Raw genomic sequence first — 21,002 nt, 5'->3', positions numbered from 1 at the left:
AATGCTCCATAAATCGTGTCACGAAGTGCTGGTCCAGCTTACCAATACATGCTTATCCTACCAAGTACATTATTTTCTCATTAACACGTAGATCTTTCACTTTATTATGAAAAAGGGAGTCGTTTTCCCTATTTTTCAAGCGAGCGAATTTTCCCCGAGTCTCATCCGATCATCCGGCTGGATGTCTGACAGCGTTCAATGGCGAAAGATAGTTTTTCCAGAAAGTAAGCAAATCTTTTATTATATAAAGAAGGCGACCGGGTATCTTTTTGCCAACGAGGCAATATTGCACTGCGCCTAGAAGCTCGCATTGGATTACGCGTTGGAAATTGAAGATTGAAATCTGATCGAGACGAGAAGAGAAAAAATTTAGCAATAAAAAATTGAGGAGAAATTTCAGCTCGTATTGTTCCGATTAATCAAATCCAATCTTCAATGCGTAATTTGGACGGGCTGAATGGGCGCATCTTAGACGACGAGCGATTCTACATCTGCGCGTGATCTCACGTGGTTCACCGAATCTCCCGTGTATGCGTTCGAGTCGAAAGCGTATGCAGGGTGAATGTGGAGTTGCACACGCGCAAGTCCGAGCTTACGTAATTAATCCTGCGTGAGACTGCACGGACGCATCGCACTAATTACCCGCTTCGCGCTCGACCGCCTTCTACGCGCGTAGACGCACAGATGTGCACTCACGTGTGCGAGGATCATGCCTTGTATGCGCACACGTACGTGTATATTAATCAAATTGCATTTTAATATCATCGGACAATATCGACTTTTCTAAATTAAACGAGAGAGTGGAAACATGAGATAAAAAGTAGTTTCATTTTTAATTCGTCGAGTCACAACCGTTTGCCTTTACAATTATATATTCATTGTATTTATAATTCATTGTATTTTACACGTATTGATAGAATTGTAATTCATACTCGGTCGTTTTATTATATCGTCGAAATTTTAATTATTGAAAATTGCTGAGAGATTCCTAGTGCATCGTAGAGATTGATTCAAATTTTAATCTCGTGAAAATATACATATCACGAGTTTTGCAATTATTACTGCTCATCCTGAAAAGAGATAATTTCAACTAGTACATTTGCAATATTTTAGGTCGCTATATTTTATCTTTATTTTCTTCTCTTTCCTTGATAAGACTCGCAAAGGAAATATGTTCTTCAAGTTAATAATATTCTCAATATTTGCACGTATGTAATGATTTATTGATCTAGAGAATCATTCTTGAATTATTGAAGGAGAAAAACAGAGAAAGAATAGTTTAATTTCAGAGACAATAAATAAATCTTAACATTTTAATGGCGATATAAAAAGTAATCAGAAAAATCGTTTCACACAGACGTGCGAGATGAGCGGATAAGACTCCGCTTTGCTATCGATATCGTTGTAAAGGGAGTTTTCTCTTGAGGAATGCAGTCATTGGAGGTGAACGAGCTGGGAGAAACGGTACCGACTGAACTTCACTGACCCGTGTAACATCCGGACGGCCTCCCTCTATCTGTACTTTACAATCGAGGGTTTTATTGAAATCTCCCCGCGCTCTCTCTCTCCCTATATAAACTCCAAGAGACATTTTTATCTGTCGGATAAATTCTCCCGGGTCCTCGGTACGTCTCACGGCACCGCGGGAAAGAGCGGTAAAGAATCTCCTACGAGAGGGATGAGAGGGGGAGAATCGGTCCGAACGGCCCCCGGAGGGATGGCGCAAAGAGCGACACCAGCTTTGCGCTCGGCGGGGAAATTATTGGCGAGATATGAAGGGCCAAAGTTACCACCGCTGATAAACCCAACGTACGTTTTGAAATTCGTATATGAACATTCCCCGTGATATTTATGCGAAGCCCGATCGATTCCTTCACCGTCCGCTCGAATTTGGTGGAATAATTTATCCACTACCCTTGCTGATTGATTACGATTTCATGTATCCCGATACTTATAATATGATATAATATTGTATCTAAATAGTATATCGCGATTGCGCTAATTGATCGAAGTAATTTTGTTATGGGAAGAGAAAATGAGTCCTAATTTATCTCTTATTTTTAATTATTTTAAAAATCATCTTTTCTTCAAGAAAAATATTACATCAAATTTTATCAATTTTTATTAAATTATCTATAATACATAATACAGAATTACAGAAGAAATTTGTAATAAAAAAATAAAGAATTGTTCGTACTAAAAAATTTTATCTTTTATGTATAATAAATAATAGATTAAATTTATTTATTCTGATATAGATTAAAATAAATTACACGAAATGCATGCATCTAATATTCGAATATTTGATGTAAAAATATATTTCAAATTTTTTTTGCTCGTATGTTAAGCTTTTATATAGAACAAAAATTATTATCAATACGAGATACTTTACAGAAATATTTAATCGTTAATAATTCAATTTAAATAAACATTACGTAATATAAGTCCTTGGTGAGCTTCGATTATAGAAGACATTTATTCAATGAATGCATACCAAGATATATAATCTCCAAAGTACAGGCACGATATTAATAACCAATGCTAAATCTATCAAGTTGGAAATGCAATGAAATTATTGGGAATATTGTAGAACGATTGCTATTGATGAAATGCAATTCCCTATCTCTCTCTCTCTCTACCTCCAACCATACATTTATTTATCAAAATCTAATTGCGCGTAACATATTACACATTTTGATTACAACGATGATTGCAAGAATATTAATCCTCACAGGGATAATCCTCTGGTCTCTGTTAAAATCATCTATTCGCACAAATGGCGGGGCGAAGATTTCGCGTAATATAATTAATGGTATTTCGAAAAATCTCGTTTCGTCGCATCGATATCTACTTCCTACTTTCAGATTTCTACTTTCGTTACACTTCCATGTCATGAACGCAAATAACACTTTCAAAGGAAAGGATCGATCCCGGAGATGTCAGCGACTTGGCGCAACGTATCGGCTAAAGTGTCTCCTATCTGTTGCAGATGCAACTCGTAGGATGCGCACGTCGTCGGGATGCAGACACGTCGCATCCTCGGAAGCTGCTGCTACTGGCAATTTCGCAAATGTGCGAAGACGCGTCGCGAACGGCTCACTGCTATTCTCTTTACTCTTCATCTTCCAATTTTCCCCCAACTCATATTTTTTAAATTTAAATTTAATTTAAAATTTATTATAAAATCTCTTTTAAAAAACCATCTTGCGATTCAAATTAAAATCTTGCCGTATTATTGTTGTTATAAAGTGGGTTAATGTCGCGTCCATTCAGAAATTAATTGCGAAAGAAATATATGCTAGTAGTATTCTTGAATATTTTAAATAATATAAATAATATAATATAAAAAAATTTAAGTAATATAAAAATAACATGTATAATAAATATAAAATCTATTAAAATAATATAAATGGCATTTTTAAACATATAAAATATATAAAGCATTTATACATATACACCAGTAATACTGTTGAATTTTATTTTAAATAATTTATAAACGTTTTTTTTACACGCATATTCAGAGTTTTGAAATTATAAAATTATAAAAGTTAAAATTTTATTAAATTAACATGTCAGCGTGTTAAAATTTATTATAAAAAAATGTATTATTTTCGTAGCTTTTGTGACTAATATATTCTAAAAGGATAATCATGCGTGACAGCTCGACATTTTTATTTTATCAGTTTCATGAAAATTATTCTCTTATTAAATCGCACTATACGACGATGCGATACGCGTATCCGTACGCGTATGCGAGGTATGCTTGGGCTCCGCGAAATAAAATTTGACGTTTGCGAATGCGCGTACAGCTGCGTCGCTTACGCGAGGTTGGAAACACGCGGGGAACCGAAATATTTTCAGCATTTATGCGCAAATTCAATTCGGAACTAACGCACGTGGGGACTATAAATATCAATTTACCCAAAATATTCAGCGTGATATACAACTTCGCGCGCAACAGACAACGCGTCGCGCGCGAGGGAGTCGTGCGCTGAATTTATAAAGTTTACTGCCGCGTGTCTTCATGCGTGACGTAATCTTCACGCGTGAGCAAATAAGACGCTGCAGTTTATCCGCATAGTTTGCGAGACGTAATGCTAATGTTAATAATACTCTCTTACTGGCTTTAATGGTACCCCATGTTTGCCTGGTTCGTTTTTTAGAGCGCGAATCCTGATTTTCGTACTTATCGATGTGCGTATTGTTAACGTTTATTCTGTACATCTCTCGCGATATTACAATTGTTGTGCAGAATTCAACGGCAATAAATTATCTCACGTAATTCAGCGAAGGGATAATTATGCAATGCTAGCAGTGCGTGCGGAGGTATAGTGAATCAATTTACATTCTGAGAAATAAATTCGGACACGCGCTCACACATGTTTGTAGCGTGGGAGAGCTGTTACGCGTTTATATCGTTATCGTTAGGCTCAAATATTCGCGAAACAACAACGCGTGCCGGTTACAATCCGACCAGGCTTAATAATTTGATTAATTGCAGCAGACATGCGTTTCTCTTCCTGTTTAATTTGAATCAATTCTCCGGCGTACATCCGAGATTATTGCGGGAGGACCGCAAAAGGGATACCGATAACTCAAATTTTATCTCGTGTCTTTATTTAGTCGATTATGCAGCGAATAGGAAATCGGATGCAAACTGACCTGTCACGGAAATATCGAAGGAAATTTCAGAGTAATAATAAAATGGAATATTCGAATGATTACAAGGTATAAAGATAGGTCCGACGAAGCTCCAATAATTACATTCGAATTCTATGAATACTTTAGGTCGCAACAAAAAGTCTAATTTGCCGGCAGTATTTCCATTCGCACTCATATATGCAAATAATTCTCAAGCACGCTATCCTACTCTGGACCGGAAACAGAGGTAGGGCAGACTGTGAGGGATATCTATAATTCAGATTACGAGTGTGGAGCAGAATCAGGAAATAGCCCGAGTAGTCTTGGGGAAAAGAAGGAAGAGGTCGAAGATAAAATTTGGAATAAAAGAGAAAATAGAGAAATGGCGAGAGAATATCGCGCAAGAAGGGAGGCAAACTTGGAACTAAAGGCGTAGGGTATGGAAGGAATGAGAGAGAAACGAAGAGCGCGAGAGCTGGTACCGTTTGGAGATCCGAGTACGTCTGAGAGAGGCCAGTAATTTCTTTTTATATCCATCCGGCTCGATTCGAGTCGCTGCTCTCCCGCTTTCAACTTTCGTATTTATCTCCCGCGGCCTTAACACTTTACTGGGGATTGCGCGACAGAATTTCCTCGTCGTAAGAGATCGGAAACACAAGTTTTGCTCGTGAAAATTCGTCCGTAAGTATTTTTAGACGTTCAATGTGCCCGAACAATTGCAATGTTGTTACATCCAGTTAGGTAAAAAGTATAGATATATATTTGGATATTTACCCTCCCTTGAAATTGATCGCATAAAGTTTCGTTTCCTTTTTATTGGAAAGAGTATTTATGGTATGAGTATTTATGGTATGAGTATTCGAATTTTTCGATCGACCTAAGATTCATAGTTTGCATTGTTTTATTTTGTTGCATCAATGCAAGAGGATTCAATAATTTTTAATTTTGATAGATAAATTAAGGTCGTAAAATCGAATTAAGATTCATGATAACATTCGCACCTGTCGAATGGCCTAGGATTGAATATTAATGATGAGTGATATTAACACCATCAAATGCAATAATGCAATTGGGAAGTAATAATGTTACCCCGTAAGCGTATTATTAAATCGCAATACACGTGATGATGTATTGTCTTTTCTCAATGATTTGAAAATATTAACACGATCGAACAGTAATCATTAATCGATGATGCGTCGCTTTTTGCTCTCTTTTTGCCGTTATATCGTAATTACGTTATATACGAGTGAGTTGCATAAAGTGAGCGCAATCCATAATTATTGCGGCTGCATCATCGCACTCACTTAATTGCTAGCATTTTATCCCGTAACATATTGATGTAAATAAAATTGATGGCCGCATCCGACATTTGTGTAATAATTATCTCATGCACATTTGTAATACTTTTTGCATTTACTTTTTAAAATTACAAAGCAAGATTAATATTACGTATTATTATTGCATTGGCTGAATTTTTTTATTATACATTGTCGACTTTGTGTTTATAAATTCGCGGTATTTATACAAAGTGTCAGAGAACCTCATTAGTATAAACAAAAATATAATAATATCACTCAGATTATTTACGAAAATAATTGTAGGAAAGAAAAATTTTATATCAAAACATGAGAAACTATAATCAAAATGTTTATTTGTATTAAAAGACATTATCTTATCATATCATTCTCAAATTAACAGATGTAAAGAAATGTGTATGATGCGACAGGAAGTATAATAATCTGTACATTTGCGTATCGCGACGAATTGGAGAAACGTCTACGCAATAAGGACGATTATTTTAGGAGAAGAATCGAAAAAATGTACAATGAAAAGCAGGGAATTTGATATTGTGTATAAAACTACACGTATTAATATCGAATTTGAGCACGCCTGCTCTTTAATCTGCATTTCGCGCAGCTTGCTCTAAAGCTTCTGATGAGCGAAATATCGAACATCAAACAATATTTCTATAATTATCCCACGTTTGATCATGGGACATTATGGATGTATACTTTATGGAGCGACATAACTAATGCAGCGCTCCTATTTTCCCATTCGGATATTACGCTCGTGTAATAAAGCTGTATGATGTGTATCGCAAGCGGCGAAGTTTGCATACAATCAATCAACTACAATTGTGCGTAACACAAGAGGGGAGGGAGAGTGAAATAATGATCTCCTTGTTATCTCTAATACATAAATCGCGATATAAACGATTACGCGTGAACGTGATATTAAAATTGCCATGTACACAATTTCGTCATGTCCCAGTCTCGTTGTAAACATCGAAAAATGTATCTTACATCTTCATTATCACGAGCACGCGTGCAAGTCATTCTCTATAAGCGTTAAACTTTGAACTGACACGAAAATTCTATCGGTTTCAATCTCTGACTGGGGCAAAGTTCGACCGGTACCATTAACGTAATCCGATGAAGATCATCGTACTTTCAATAAATATATGGTGTGTGCGCGCAAGAAAGAGAGAGAGAGAGAGAGAGAGAGAGAAGGAGGGAGAGACTACGAGCTTACGACGACACTCGTGACAAGAAATTGCCGCCGCGATGAACTTTGAGAGGAGACTTTGAAGTTGTTACAACCTATCAGAATGGTTATTCGATGCTCTCCAAGTTGCACTCAGGTAGTACTTTTACGATCGGCGAACTCGGGCCGTACTATGTAACCTAGCGACGTATTTGTACGTAGCACACTTTCGTGATTCCCGTAAGTTTAACACAACTATCATTGGTAATATCTGTTCCCCCAACTTGCGACATCTTGGTCCGGTTTATTACGATTTGATTGCTTACCGTGCGGGCAGAGTGCAAGCGTACAAAGGAAGTGAAGTTTCCTTCGTTAAGAATCGCGCACAAGTCATCCTCAAGAAGGATTGACCTATTTATTTGATTTTTAAAAAGAAAGAATGTTCTTCATAAAATCCTCAGTTTTATTTTCTTTTTTATATACAAATGTACGTAAATGTATAAATTTGATATACATATATAAATTTGAATATAATAATTAAAATGTTTCTTGCAATGAATAACGATGAAAAGTGGTGTTTTAAAATAAAATAGACACGACAGGTTTTTTCACGTATCTGCAAGTTTTTTTTATATTTGAAATACATTTCTCTGCATAAAATACATTTTAACATTGAAAATTCCATGATAACGCAGAGATTTTCACCATTTAATTCCGTATAAAATATCTGTCGATAAAGGCTGTTAAAACTTCAGAGTAATGTATAATATACTTTTGTCAATGTAACTATGACAGAAAAATGAAATCGGACATAATAGATCGCAATTTAATAGAGCGTTATAGACAGGAACTAATAGGAATAGAAGCTTTCTTCATCACGGTTTGAAAAAGAAACTCGAGAGCAGCAAAAGTGAGATTATTTAATCTTGTTATTTCTCAGTAAAGTTTCTTCAGAGTGCAAGCGAACCATCTTTCATACTACGCCAAGTAAACAATCAAGACGTTTATGATCAATAAGTCAAGGAAAATACTTAAAATCTTTTTGTTTCTCATAAAGCAGCAAAAAAATTATTTAGTTTCATAAAATGTAAAATTGAATAATGACAAGTTCTGAAAAAACAAATATATATAAATATATGTAAAGTTCTGAAAAAAGAAATATATATAAATATATATTTATAGTATATGTGTACATATATATATGTATATTATAACATAATTCATATACAATTTATTATAAAACACACCATTACATAACTAATGGAATATATGGATAGACAAGCATTAATAACTTAAAAAATTATAATTCTGATTTATGAGGTTTCCATACGTATGTATTAATTTTCAAAAGCGATGCACAAGAAAATATAAGTACAAGAATTGTGTAAACTGTACAATTGTTTACATTCTTATTTTCAATTTTTACAAAATAATTTTTATTAATATACAAATAAAACTAAAAATAAATGTTATTAATATTAATAAAATATTATTAAAATTTATTCGTAGTCTTAGAGTTTGCATCAAACTAATATTGTATATTTGAAAGTAGAAGAAGCAGTAGAAAAATATGAAAAATACATTTTGTATGATTGCACAAGCGTATAAAGTTTGTAATAAATATAAGTAATTCAATTAATCTATAATAATTAAATTATTCTATATAAATCTTAGTTAAGATAAAGAGACAACTTGGATAAAGCTCAGATAAAACTACTTTAAATATTTACATGATATATCAAATAAAAGAAACAACAGTAAATAAATAGATAACAACGGAACAGCTTAAATTTTATGCCCTAAATTAAAAACTATCACATTGATTATATTAATGACATTTAATTTTTTATTCATAAATATGAACACAGTTGTCTCTTAATGTCATATTTGCGCTACTTTGATGTGTATATTTATGTATTTTCAATATAAAATATATAAAAATAGCAATTGGAATATACAACGCAAATTTTTTTCCTATTTTTTGTAATATTTAATTCTGTTTATTAATTATCAAAATAGCAAATGTTGCATTATAAAATATATTAATATTATATTTGTTATCGTAGAAACATTGAATGTTATTGAAAATACGAAAAGCTTCTTTTATTTGCATTTTTCTGATGATATATTAGAAATAATGTCAGTCTTTTTTGTACAAATATCCGCATTATGTTCATTTGGTCTATTGTTAAAACTCACTAACATGCACAATCTTTGATAGTTATTCCCTTTATGGACATCAAATGATCAGTAAATCGCACACCTGCTTCCCTCAAACTCTTGTAGTAAAGCAGTGTTAGGGCGATGGAGCTTGGCTGCTTTGATCTTGATTAATCAAGCGGGTAGTGAATATATCGATCTAATACATATCCTCGGTCTAATGAGCCATCATCGATGCATAAATCAAACATCAAAGTTACATCATCACTTACCTTGTTACGCAGCCTTACAAATAATCGGACAATTGATGGCATGTTTCTAGGTTTGATTCCTTCATTTATGAGCTTATTTATGTATGTATATCATAATTTTTTAGGTTAAGATGAATTAAATAACGCTAATGTGTTTTTATAAAATAATATTCAATTTGAAAAATATACTTTTATGTGTCAAGATTCGATTTTACTTAATAATGTAAAAGTTTAAGTTGAAATAGTTGAAAAGTAGTCACTTTTAGTAGTAGAAGAGCATCATTTTTTCATAAATAGATAAATGAATCATATAAATGTTTAATGATAGTCATCAGTTTACGGTTTAATCAGTCCTGTTGTATAACGTTTCATACGTATGCAATATTAATTTCTGTGTACCATTTGTACGACTTAATTGTACTTATGATTCATTAATGTAATTTTCGTCGCGTATTTATTAGCCTCATTTAAATACGTTTGAATGGGACATTCATCTTTCGTGTACCAATCCGATAAGGCCGAATAAATTTTCGACTCTTTCTGCTTATGCAACACCTCGCAAAGAGTACAAACGGCTCGTTTCGTTGAATCGTTGACTCGATAATATTTCTTCCATTCTAGGAAGCTTTGATATCGCCGCAGATCTTGAGAGAGATATTTCAAGTACGCGGCGAGCTCCTTCGGACTCTCGAAGTCCAAGGCATTCACGTAGGAATTCGGTGGTGCGAACTGACTGTAGTTGGCTCCTCCGTAAACTACCGGGACGACATTATACCTGCAAGAATATCGATAAGGGAATCCCATTATTGCTTGATAATATTTTCTTGCAATTTCGGTCATTTCACCTGCAAAGCTACGCACGAAAGAGAAAAATACGACGAGCAAATTGATGAATCAGGTAAAATCGAAATGACAATACAGAATAGTCAGCTTTCTATATTCACTGATAACGAATGCAGAATAGTAAAAATTAAAATTAAAAATTTCAATATGTATATATTGGATAGTATCTATCTATTTTTATTTTTAAAAATTTTTATTTGATAAAAATTTTTACATTTTATTTTATGAAATTAGGTTATTATAATCTGTAGAAAATCATATAATATAATTGTGATTTTAAAAGAAAGAAATATTTGAAATTTATATTTTTCTTAAATTGTCTGATATTTTGAATAATTTATATCTGTCAATGCAAACGTAACTTAAATTATAGTTAAATAGTAAGCGCTGCTAAAGAAAATTAGATAAATTATTAAATTTATGAATAGATAATAAAATTGAAAAATGAAAAATTGCAGATGTATCTTTTAAATATGAAAAAAGTTATTATTTTGTGATTCGTTCGTAATCAACTTTGGTTGCATATGCAATAAGTATCCATTCTTGATTTAAATTACAATGACATATTATATGCGGCCATTGGAAGATATCTGTTATCAAATATTGATTACGTGTGCTCATAAAATTCTAGTATTCGTAATATTGAACATATAATAACATATGAACATATGAACATATAGACATATGAAATAACATATGGACATATTTAGCGATTAGCGAATCAATGTCCCGCATTGTATCAAATGTTCCCTCGAGCACACAATTCGTATAAATAAAAATAAAAAAAGAATCGCGATATGTAGCGTTATTATTTTACTTTGCGCAATCTGACAAATTCAATTCAATTATTGACGCTTCGTCGTATCGATTTTATAATCACGCCGACAATATTTCAATTCCAAACAATCGCGGAATTTTGATGTCAACTTTATGCTCGTTACATTTACATTAATATTTAACGCGATGGCTGATATACACATGATTTGAATAGGTCGTGTATACTTTATTGAATATGAATAATGCAATACTTGCAAAATAAATCTTCATAATACCTTCTCACTTAAGTATTGATGCATCTATCACAACAATTTTTTTCCAAGAGAACATTAGCAATACTAAGCATTCTAAAGAATAATTAAACAAATATGATAATAATTAAAAAAAAATAAAATTTTAAATATTGTAAATTGTCTGAATTAAAATTTCTTTTAATTGTCTGAATTAAAATTTCTTTTAATTGTTGTTATTTACATGTAAAAAAACTAGAAGGATTTAAATAATTGATATAATTAAGACGCTAAGAGATTATAAAAAATAAAATATTTTTATGTCTCTCAATCTCTTATATTCTCTGATTTGCATTGTGATGACTCGTAGATCATCAGGGAAAATACTCCCTTCGTATCAGTTAAATTAGCTTTGTTTTCGCGCTCTGGTTGCGGATAACGATCCCTCGCGGTCTCGAGGCTGTGCCATTACCTGAGCGGGTTCATCAGCTTCTCCGTCACGTAATCGTCGCAGAAAGAATTCTCGAAGGACAGGTAGAAAAAGTAGTTGGGCTCGATTACGTCGCTAAAACAGTTGCTGCCTCTGTCACAACTAGATGTACCGCATTTGCCATAGACGTCGACGCCTATGTGCTTCGACAGCTCCTGCACGTACTCCATTCGGCCACTTTTGGCGTAGCAATTGCTTACAAACCAAGTTACCAACTTGCTTTTGCCCCTGACGATGTCCAATATCGCGGACGGCGTCTCGTCTACCGCTTTCTCTACACCTGCGAAAATTTGATTAATACCCATATTCGATGTATATAGCTAAGTGAGAAGACACACACGACAAGTCGCAAGTTACTCGTTATTGTGTTGTTCGAAAATTTAGCTTGAAAATTTTGCAAATTAGACAGTTTACATCTAATAAAAGATGCATGTAAGAAGAGTGTTAACATCACAAGCGAATAATATTCTCAAAGTCACATTTATTTGTTTTAAAAAATTTTAGTACAAAAATTTAAGACTGTCATTTTGCACAAATTAATACATTAATACATTAATGACTAAATAATTTCCGTATATTATGAGCAATATATTCATACATAATATCTAATTTTAAAAAAGTGAATGAAAAATAATAAATTGCACAAAGTGTATATTACTTGTATAATTTCGAGAAGCGCTCCAATCAACGTCTCTTGAAGGTGCGACGAACTTGCCACTTTTTACATCTTCTATTAAATTATAAGTCCATGGTATGTCACTGTCGAGACGATATGTCATCGTGAGATTGAAGTAACCCTCGTTGTACTTGTAAGGTATCGCTCTATTAGCTGGGCTTTCCAAGTTAACGTATACGTAAAATTGTTTCATCTCTCTCTTCAATGGCATTTCATATTCGTTTAGTTCGTTTCCGTGAAAAAGAATGGCGTCATAATCTCCGATATTCAAATAATCTCGTTTGTGAAAGATTTGGCATTTATTGATGGGACAATTGCGAAAAATATCGCCTTCTCCGAAATAAAAGTCTTTTCTACCAAACATCGTGTTCCACAGAAGAATAGTTTTTGTGCCTCTTTCCCTATATTCCTCCGCCTTGATGAATTTGTTCGTAAGTTCGTCCTCTTCGCGAACTATAAATGTTTTGAGAAATATATTCTGAATTTCGAAATCGCCATAAAAGGCGAAAAAGTAGAGGCAGATTGATATCAACATTGATACTACGATCAAGTTGATGAAGAAACATGATTTTTTGTTCATTGTTTTGGTGATACTTCGCCAAAAATATGTTGTCCGCATTTCGTTAGCAAGTTAATTGTCAGAGTCGTCGTATCCGGTACTGTATTGTGTTTGCATATTATTGTTTCGATATATTTAAGGAGTGTTATATAACCATAAATTCATCTGAATAAGTCTTTAAATAACACCTCGCGTCTATAGTATATAGTATATATCTCGCAACAAAATTTAGTGAATCCTATTTAATATTGACATTTAATATAAGCAAGATTAATTTTCCATTATTTATTTCACGTTTATTTCTATTATGTAAAAAAGCTTTACACAAATAATTTACAATAAAGAAGATTTTAAAAGAAGAAAAATCTAAGATCATGAAAGAAATTCTTTTTTTGCAACAAGACAGATGTGGTAAAGAAAAATCGTAAATATTACGTTTGTGTTCTCTATGTAAAACTGAAGACAAGTTGCGGAAGGAAAACTTTTTCGTTTAACAACTTAGATTTAGTGCCGCGTCTCGAAGAGACGTGTTAAAGTATTACTCATGTCGTGTCAACAAAACCGCGTTGCACGAGGATGATTTCATCATCTCTTTCAATGTTTAATTTTGCACAATGTTTCGTTACAAATACTCCACATGAATTATTTAAAATGCTTTGAGGAATATATGTTTGACCTTATTATATCTGATAAGGTAATTAGTTGATAATCACATGTAATTCTGTTCCCCTATATTTGCACTTATCGATAAATGCAAATCGTGTGTTTGTGCGTATATTTTCATCTAAGCACTGTTTTATATTTAACTGAATAAATTCCTCTTATTGAAATGTATTGCAAAATCTTCAATAAATTGAATGTTTATCACTTCTTGATTCTTTTTTGATTCTTTAATAGATTGCTTCCTTGACATGAAAAGATATTAGTTTATAGTTTTCAGCTCCAATTGATGTGATTGATATAATTCATCGAAGGCCAAGAGAATTTTCCTTCAACTTTTCACAGTATCTATATAAAACAAATAGAAAATATATTGATTTATAATACGGTGAATTTTATGGTAATTGAATAAATTATCTGTTATTATGTTCAATTTTATTAGCAATATAAAATATAATATAAAATAAAATAAAAAAATATAATATAAATAAAATAATAATATAAAATTAAAAAAAATTGTATGAAAACTTTCTTGTATTAGAGAATATAACAATCATATTAATATATAAATATTAAAAATAAGAGAGAGAAAAAGAGAGAGCAATAGAATAAAATCGTAAATATTGGAGATCATTTAAACTTCAAGGAAATATTAGATGCAAGCAGTGTTGAAAGATGGACGATTAATTCGCAACGACTTGGGATGAAAGCGCTCGATGAAACAGGAGAAATTTTTATGGTTGAATAATCGAGTTCTTTCAAAGGATCGTAAACGTTTGATGTTCTTTTGAAATAGATATTCTAGCCGCTTATTTTGTCTGTAGGATGTCTGTAAGAGAAAAGAGAAGAGGGGAGGAAAAAACGTAAATATGAGGTTTCGTTTGATTAAAAATTGCTCTCTTATGATATTTATTCAGCATGAATAGTCTTTTTGTCCACTTTTAGCATCTGTCTACTTGGAATGTACTTTAATCTATTGTCATAAGCTAACGTTGCGTGCAGTAAGTAATGGTTTAAGTGGACATATAAGATAATTAAAGAATTCTCAAATTGATTAATTAAATAATTCTTAATTATGAGTAATAAAAAGCGAATTATGAGCAATGAAAAACGAAGAATGGACAAATATATATTGTCGAGTTTGTGATATAAAGTTGTAAAATAAGAAACGTTCAAAAATATACAGAATGTAGGTATATTTTGTGTTAAATATTAGAAATCTTAATCGGGATTAATTAGTTTGCCTCTGCTTGATAGAGAGGAATATTTACCGTATATGAAAGTTTTGTTATTATTTGTACGAACATGATTATATGTAGTATTCAATATGTAATTGGTTAGTTAATATTGTAAACAAATGTATAACCGAAACATTTAATCCTAATTGACAATAATGAGGATTGCATCAAACCGGAGGCGGTTAAGTAGGCTGAATGTAGAAAATTAAATAGTTATAACGGTTAATTTTACGCTGTAATTATTTAGCAAAATTATGATTAAACATAGAGAATATGTTAATTTATTATGATTGCAAATAAATTAGAAATTACGATTATTATAAATATAACAATATATAATTATTTTTGAATAAATTTTTATTTCTCACACTTTCAATTATGCTGCTATATCAGCTATATTAATTGTTATACGACAGTTAATAAAAATAGTGCCAATGACTTAAAGATAAACAATGAAATTGTGAAAGAAATATCAAATTTATCATATGTACAATAAAATTATTTTTGATTTGCAATTATCTATATATTTAACAAAAAAAGCCTGATATATAAATTTATTATATTGCAATATTATATTACATGTACACATACCATTTCATATATATATATATATATATATATATATATATATATATACATACATATATATACACATATACAAGGTGTCCAATTCGTGAGGAATCAAACGAAAAGTGATGATAAATTGGGTCAAACTAAGAAGAAAAGTCCTCTACCGACGAAGCGACTTTCACACCGAATGGCGTGTAAAAAAATTAAAAAACCCAAGCTATCTATCGCAATGTGGTGTGGAAATGATAGCGCATCATTTTCCTATCGCCAAAAAAACGAAAAAAAATTCTTTTTAATACTGTTTGGCGCGGTATCATATGTCGCGTATCGCTCTTAATAATTATTGCGAATTTTGCAAAATGGTAGAGGACTTATCTTCTTAGTTTGACTCAATCTATCATCACTTTTCGTTTGGTACCACACGAATCGGACATCCTGTATATGTATATATACATACATACATATATATATATATATATATATATATATATATATATATATTATATAAAGGATTATTTCGTATCAAATAATTATTTTAAATCAACTATATATATGTCAATAATGTGTGTATATGTGTATGTAATTGCATAGTATTGTCATTTTTGTATCATTGACTTTATATACTTAATATTTCGATATTATCATAATTATCGGAAAAATTAACGATCGCAATCGATATGAAATAATGAATCATACAAGTAATGTTCCTAAAATAAAATAGCTCGAAAAACACTAAATTTATACTTTCTGTAACATTAGATTTATATTCTTTAGATTAATTAATTGATTAAAAATAAATAAATACATTTTATAACATTAGATTTTTTTGGATTAATTAATTCATCAAGAATAAATGAAGCTTAAAAAAATACTTCAAAAAATTAATTCATTAAGAATAAATGAAGCGTAAAAATTGATATGTACAATTGTTGTACTTCTGTCAAAATAATATAAATAGCATTTAAATTTATCACTTTTAATTATGATCAGTTAAATATTAATCTCAATCGATTGAATGTTAATTTTGATATTTTATAACAGTGCTGGGATTTACTTGCAACTTTCGGCCAGATTTCTTGGCTTACGCCTATTCATCTCCATTCGTACCTTAGTGACCGCGTCGCCAGATGCTCGGCGATTGTTTATTAATAAAAATAAATAATGATTCTATTATTAATTACGTAAATGTTCTGTAACAATTTAAAATATTTGTGTTTTGAAATGTAATTACAATAAAGGGAACTTAAATAGATAGATAGATAGATTGCCACATTACATTTGTGACGCGCATGTTCCTAACCGCTCCTTAATTACGAGCGATACGATCGATAAGAGGGATACAGTAAGCTAAGAAGTGTGGCTGAAAGTTGCAAGTAAATCCCACCACTGCTTTATAACGTCATCAAGACTTTTTCACAGACATTACGTCATGGATAAACGTTCGGCAATTTGAGGTCATGGCTTTCGTAGTCTGCGAGTGCGAGTGAGAAATTGCGTTAACACAAATCATTCAACATTTCAAACGCGATAAGCTAATTAATTAACAATTAATATTACTATTAGTATTATTATTAGTCAATAGTAAGGAATTTTCAATTTTGCTCCGAATTAATGTTATCATAAGAGTTTAAAAGCGCTTAATAATATCATGAAATGACGTTAATGATGGGCGTTCAAATGAGACGAAGGTCAGTTGCATAATCGTTATTTTAATTCTGGCATCGACAAAACCTGCTATTCGCGCGTATTTCATTTTTACGCATACGATACACATGTAAATTTCTGGCCAAGCAATTTGTACCTTGCGTGCTTGCTCGGGGATTAATTTCGTTCAATCCTATCACGCTGTGACACGTGAACCATTTTTCGTCATCGTATCCTCGGCAAAGTTTTATCACAATATGAGATGCACTTTTGTATCCGATTGCGCGTTGTCACGTAATCATGCATCTTGATCGATTGCATCACTTACGCACTGAATAACGAGTTTCGCGAAACGTAGGAAGCATATTGTTTTAACATCGCAGAGATGTGTCTTTTCACACATGCGCATTGAACGTGGTTTCATTCAAGTACCAAACTCGCGAGAAAAAGAATCTATTTATTCCTAGAGATTGATTTTTAATATTAATGAGAGGAAATATGCATTCAAGTATATAGAAAATTAATAGTATATAATTAAATAGTATAATTAAATAGTATATCAGAAAATTGCAGATTCTTTTTGCAGATATATATTAAGTAGCGTTAAAAGTATTAGTCATTCCTAGATTTTATTGACATTATGATGCACATGCGCAAGAACAAGCGTCCTGAGGACAACACTGATTCCAATCGATTGCATCACTCGCGTGTCGCTCCGATATTTTTCGCGAGCGGCATATAAGGCTGCGACTATCGTCACTACGGCTTGCTGCCTTGAAAGTTGCAACGCGACTGGTTAAACAGAGCGTTGGGCTCTCTATAACATGTTTTCTAGCCTAACCTAGTCCATCATCAATGGCGGAAAAGTAAAACGCTTCGCGAAATCCAACGTTCCGCCAAATGAAAATTGCGCGTGAAGAAACGTACGAGTTTATAATTAAAGTATATCGCCGCGATTCGAGAAAAAGAGAGGGAAAGAGAGGCAGAAAGAGTGATATACTATTGCATATTTTATGACTGCGTCGATTATCATCGTTTAACTGTAAATCGATGCATATTCATTTGATCACGTGTAATGTTGAGGCGTATTAGTGCAATGCTGAATATGACGTAAATAACGTGTATCATTCTCGTTTATCTTCAATGCAAAAAGATATGAATCACACCTGCAACTGAATCAGATTTACTTTTCTTATATATGCTCTTCAAAGCATATTTATTTTTTTATCGCAAAAATACACAATATCGTTTTAATTACGAGCGAAATAATTCATAACTAAAGTAATAAATAATGTAAATTGTATTATACTACTAAAAAAAGTGCCAAGATTTATACAATAATATATTGTGCACTAAAGAATTATTGTTCGGATGAGATGAATTTTATATTGAATATTTTATCAAACATTATCAAAATAATGCGGTTAATTAATTCTTTTTTTTATTAAGAAATATACATAATTAATATCTTACAAATTTCGTCGAAAAACTGAATGCAAGATTAGATATCCTCTATTTTAGAATTGTTTCCTTTTCTTTACATTATTCGCTTTAATAAATGCCGGATGTTACGCGCTATAATATATGCGATAACGATGTGTTTATCACGTATAGCATATTTCATTATTATGTAGGAACTATAGGTAACCATACTATATGTATTATAAATTTTTTTTAAGAACAAGGTATTAATCCATTAGAATTAAAAAATTGATTAAAATGACGGATGTATTTTAATAAATAATTAACAATTATATTTACATGTGCAATGTGCAAATTACATACAATAATAGTATAACATGCAGCTCGTGTAGCACAAAAATAATCTGTTTAGGCTTGATAGGAATAAATATGGATATGCAAATTAAAAACTAATGTGGATAAATTAATTACTAAATTTTTATTAAATAATGAAATTATAATAACTTTTCATGTGTATTATTATATAGTGCACGTTGTGATACCATTTTATTTGTTATTCAATTTTTTGCTGGAATATTATTAGCTTTTATTAAGTATGCATGTAAATGTATGTAAATGTGTCAATCTAGAAAACAATATTGATTGAATTTCTCTCCTCTCGGAAATTTAATGACAATTATTTTTTCAGCATATATATTCCTCAAATTTCTTTAATTTAGCGATAACGATGTATACAATAACCTTCAATATTGGAAATACATAAAATTTATTGTTCAGTGTTATGTTATTGTTCAGTATATGTTTTACGATGCGTCATTATGGAAATTGAAATTTGCTTGCTTTAAAAATTATGATGATTACGAGATTTTCTTCAAGAAAAACATTCTTGGCATAACTTTGTATAAAACAAGATTGGTGTTTATATCTTTCAATCATAAACTCTCTCTTAAAGACTTTTATAACTTGAGCTGAACGACCGTTTCCGTATAACATGTTGGATAAAACAGAGTAAAAGAGTATTAAAAAGAATATTTTTTTCTTTGAATGTTGGGATTTATAAATGAAATACTTAATAACTGAAAGACCAGAAATCAATAGTGATCTATAATTGATTGATAGAAAGTGTTGATTAAATAATATTTTTAATATTCAAATATTAAACGTATTAATTAAAAATTAATGATGAAAGTTAATAATTATTTTTTATTTGTTATAATGATAAGAGAATTTAACGCATTGTTTTTTAACAACAATCATTAATAAATTAAATTATTGAATGAGTTTTTATCGATTAAAATATATTCATACATATTTGTGATTCTGTTATTGCTATTTATTTCACTTAGAGGAGTCTCAACAGCGTCTTATTCACTATTTAAAATATTACAAATAAATAGAACATCAACATTTTAGTCGATGTATTCGCGCAAAAGTGTTAGCTTTTTAATTGGTAACTTTAATAATTTTGTTGCTTAAATTACTCGTGCAATATAGAGCATTTGAGGTATTATCCAACCTTTTGGCACCAGAAAGGCCAAGATAATTTGTCTCTCTCGAGCTAAATATAATAATTTGAATTCGGAACTCGACCTTACCATAGTCTTCCATCCGGAAGTCCTCCTGGGAATTCTCCTGGCTACCGCACTATAAAGCTAGTCGTTGACGTATCTTGCTACCGGAGACGCGTGAAGCTTCCGAGAACTTTATCCGTACTGAGATATAATTTATATTACATTTTCCCAGAACACTCTCTATATACTTTTATTAATTTCTTTCGCTCTAGAACGTTACTCGAGAAAAAAATACGGCGGCGACGATGCATAACGTTTCCGCAAGTTGATTGTATAAGTGTTTTCATTGATTTTTAACTTTTACTCTGTTTTTCTAGATTGAGAAATACAAAAAATTAATAAATATATGAAATGTAGGAGAAATGAGGCGAAAACACATAAATTTTTAATTGAAGATATAATATAGCTTTTCTTAAAAAATCTTTCTTTTATTTGATTTTATATTTGACTTTTTTTTTATTATAATAAAAATATTTATTAATATCAGAATATATATTAGACATACACTTTTAAATCTCATTCTATAATTTTATAATACTAGAATAATTCAATAAAAAAGATAACATTAGCCACTATACGTATATAACATGTTTTATTATTTTATTTAATGAATTGCTCTCCTCTAATATATATTAAACGTTGAGAATCTTTAGATATAAATAATTTTGGTTAAAAATATGCTAAACTATTATTATAAACTATTTTCTTAAAAAAGATTTTTATTTTAGATATGATTTATTATAGATATGATAGATTATTAATTTTATTAGCTTATTAATTTATTTA

General features: G+C 31.3%; 2 protein-coding genes across 5 annotated transcripts in view; one reads left to right on the top strand and one right to left on the bottom strand.

The window, feature by feature from the left end:
* Positions 1-21,002, top strand: part of LOC105256169 (lachesin) — a 228,239-nt gene that overhangs the window by 136,501 nt on the left and 70,736 nt on the right. Inside the window, exon 1 of one of the 4 annotated variants that reach the window (XM_025414681.1) lies at positions 18,042-18,146. The exons of the other annotated variants lie outside the window; for them this stretch is intronic. The gene's annotated coding sequence lies outside the window, so the exon portion shown is untranslated. Of the gene's footprint in view, positions 1-18,041; positions 18,147-21,002 lie in introns of those variants that run through there. 4 annotated transcript variants of the gene reach the window in all.
* LOC105256167 (alpha-(1,3)-fucosyltransferase C) lies at positions 9,719-13,393 on the bottom strand. Its single transcript, XM_011265873.3, has 3 exons — positions 12,535-13,393; positions 11,859-12,156; positions 9,719-10,311 (listed from the first exon to the last, which is right to left on the bottom strand). Exons 1-3 carry the CDS (start codon positions 13,169-13,171, stop codon positions 9,948-9,950), a joined length of 1,299 nt encoding a protein of 432 aa, XP_011264175.1. The 5' UTR covers positions 13,172-13,393; the 3' UTR covers positions 9,719-9,947.

Source organism: Camponotus floridanus, unplaced genomic scaffold (assembly GCF_003227725.1).
Source record: "Camponotus floridanus strain SB8 unplaced genomic scaffold, Cflo_v7.5 scaffold87, whole genome shotgun sequence".
Classification (NCBI taxonomy): domain Eukaryota; kingdom Metazoa; phylum Arthropoda; class Insecta; order Hymenoptera; family Formicidae; genus Camponotus; species Camponotus floridanus.
This window is presented reverse-complemented; position numbering and strand designations above follow the sequence as displayed.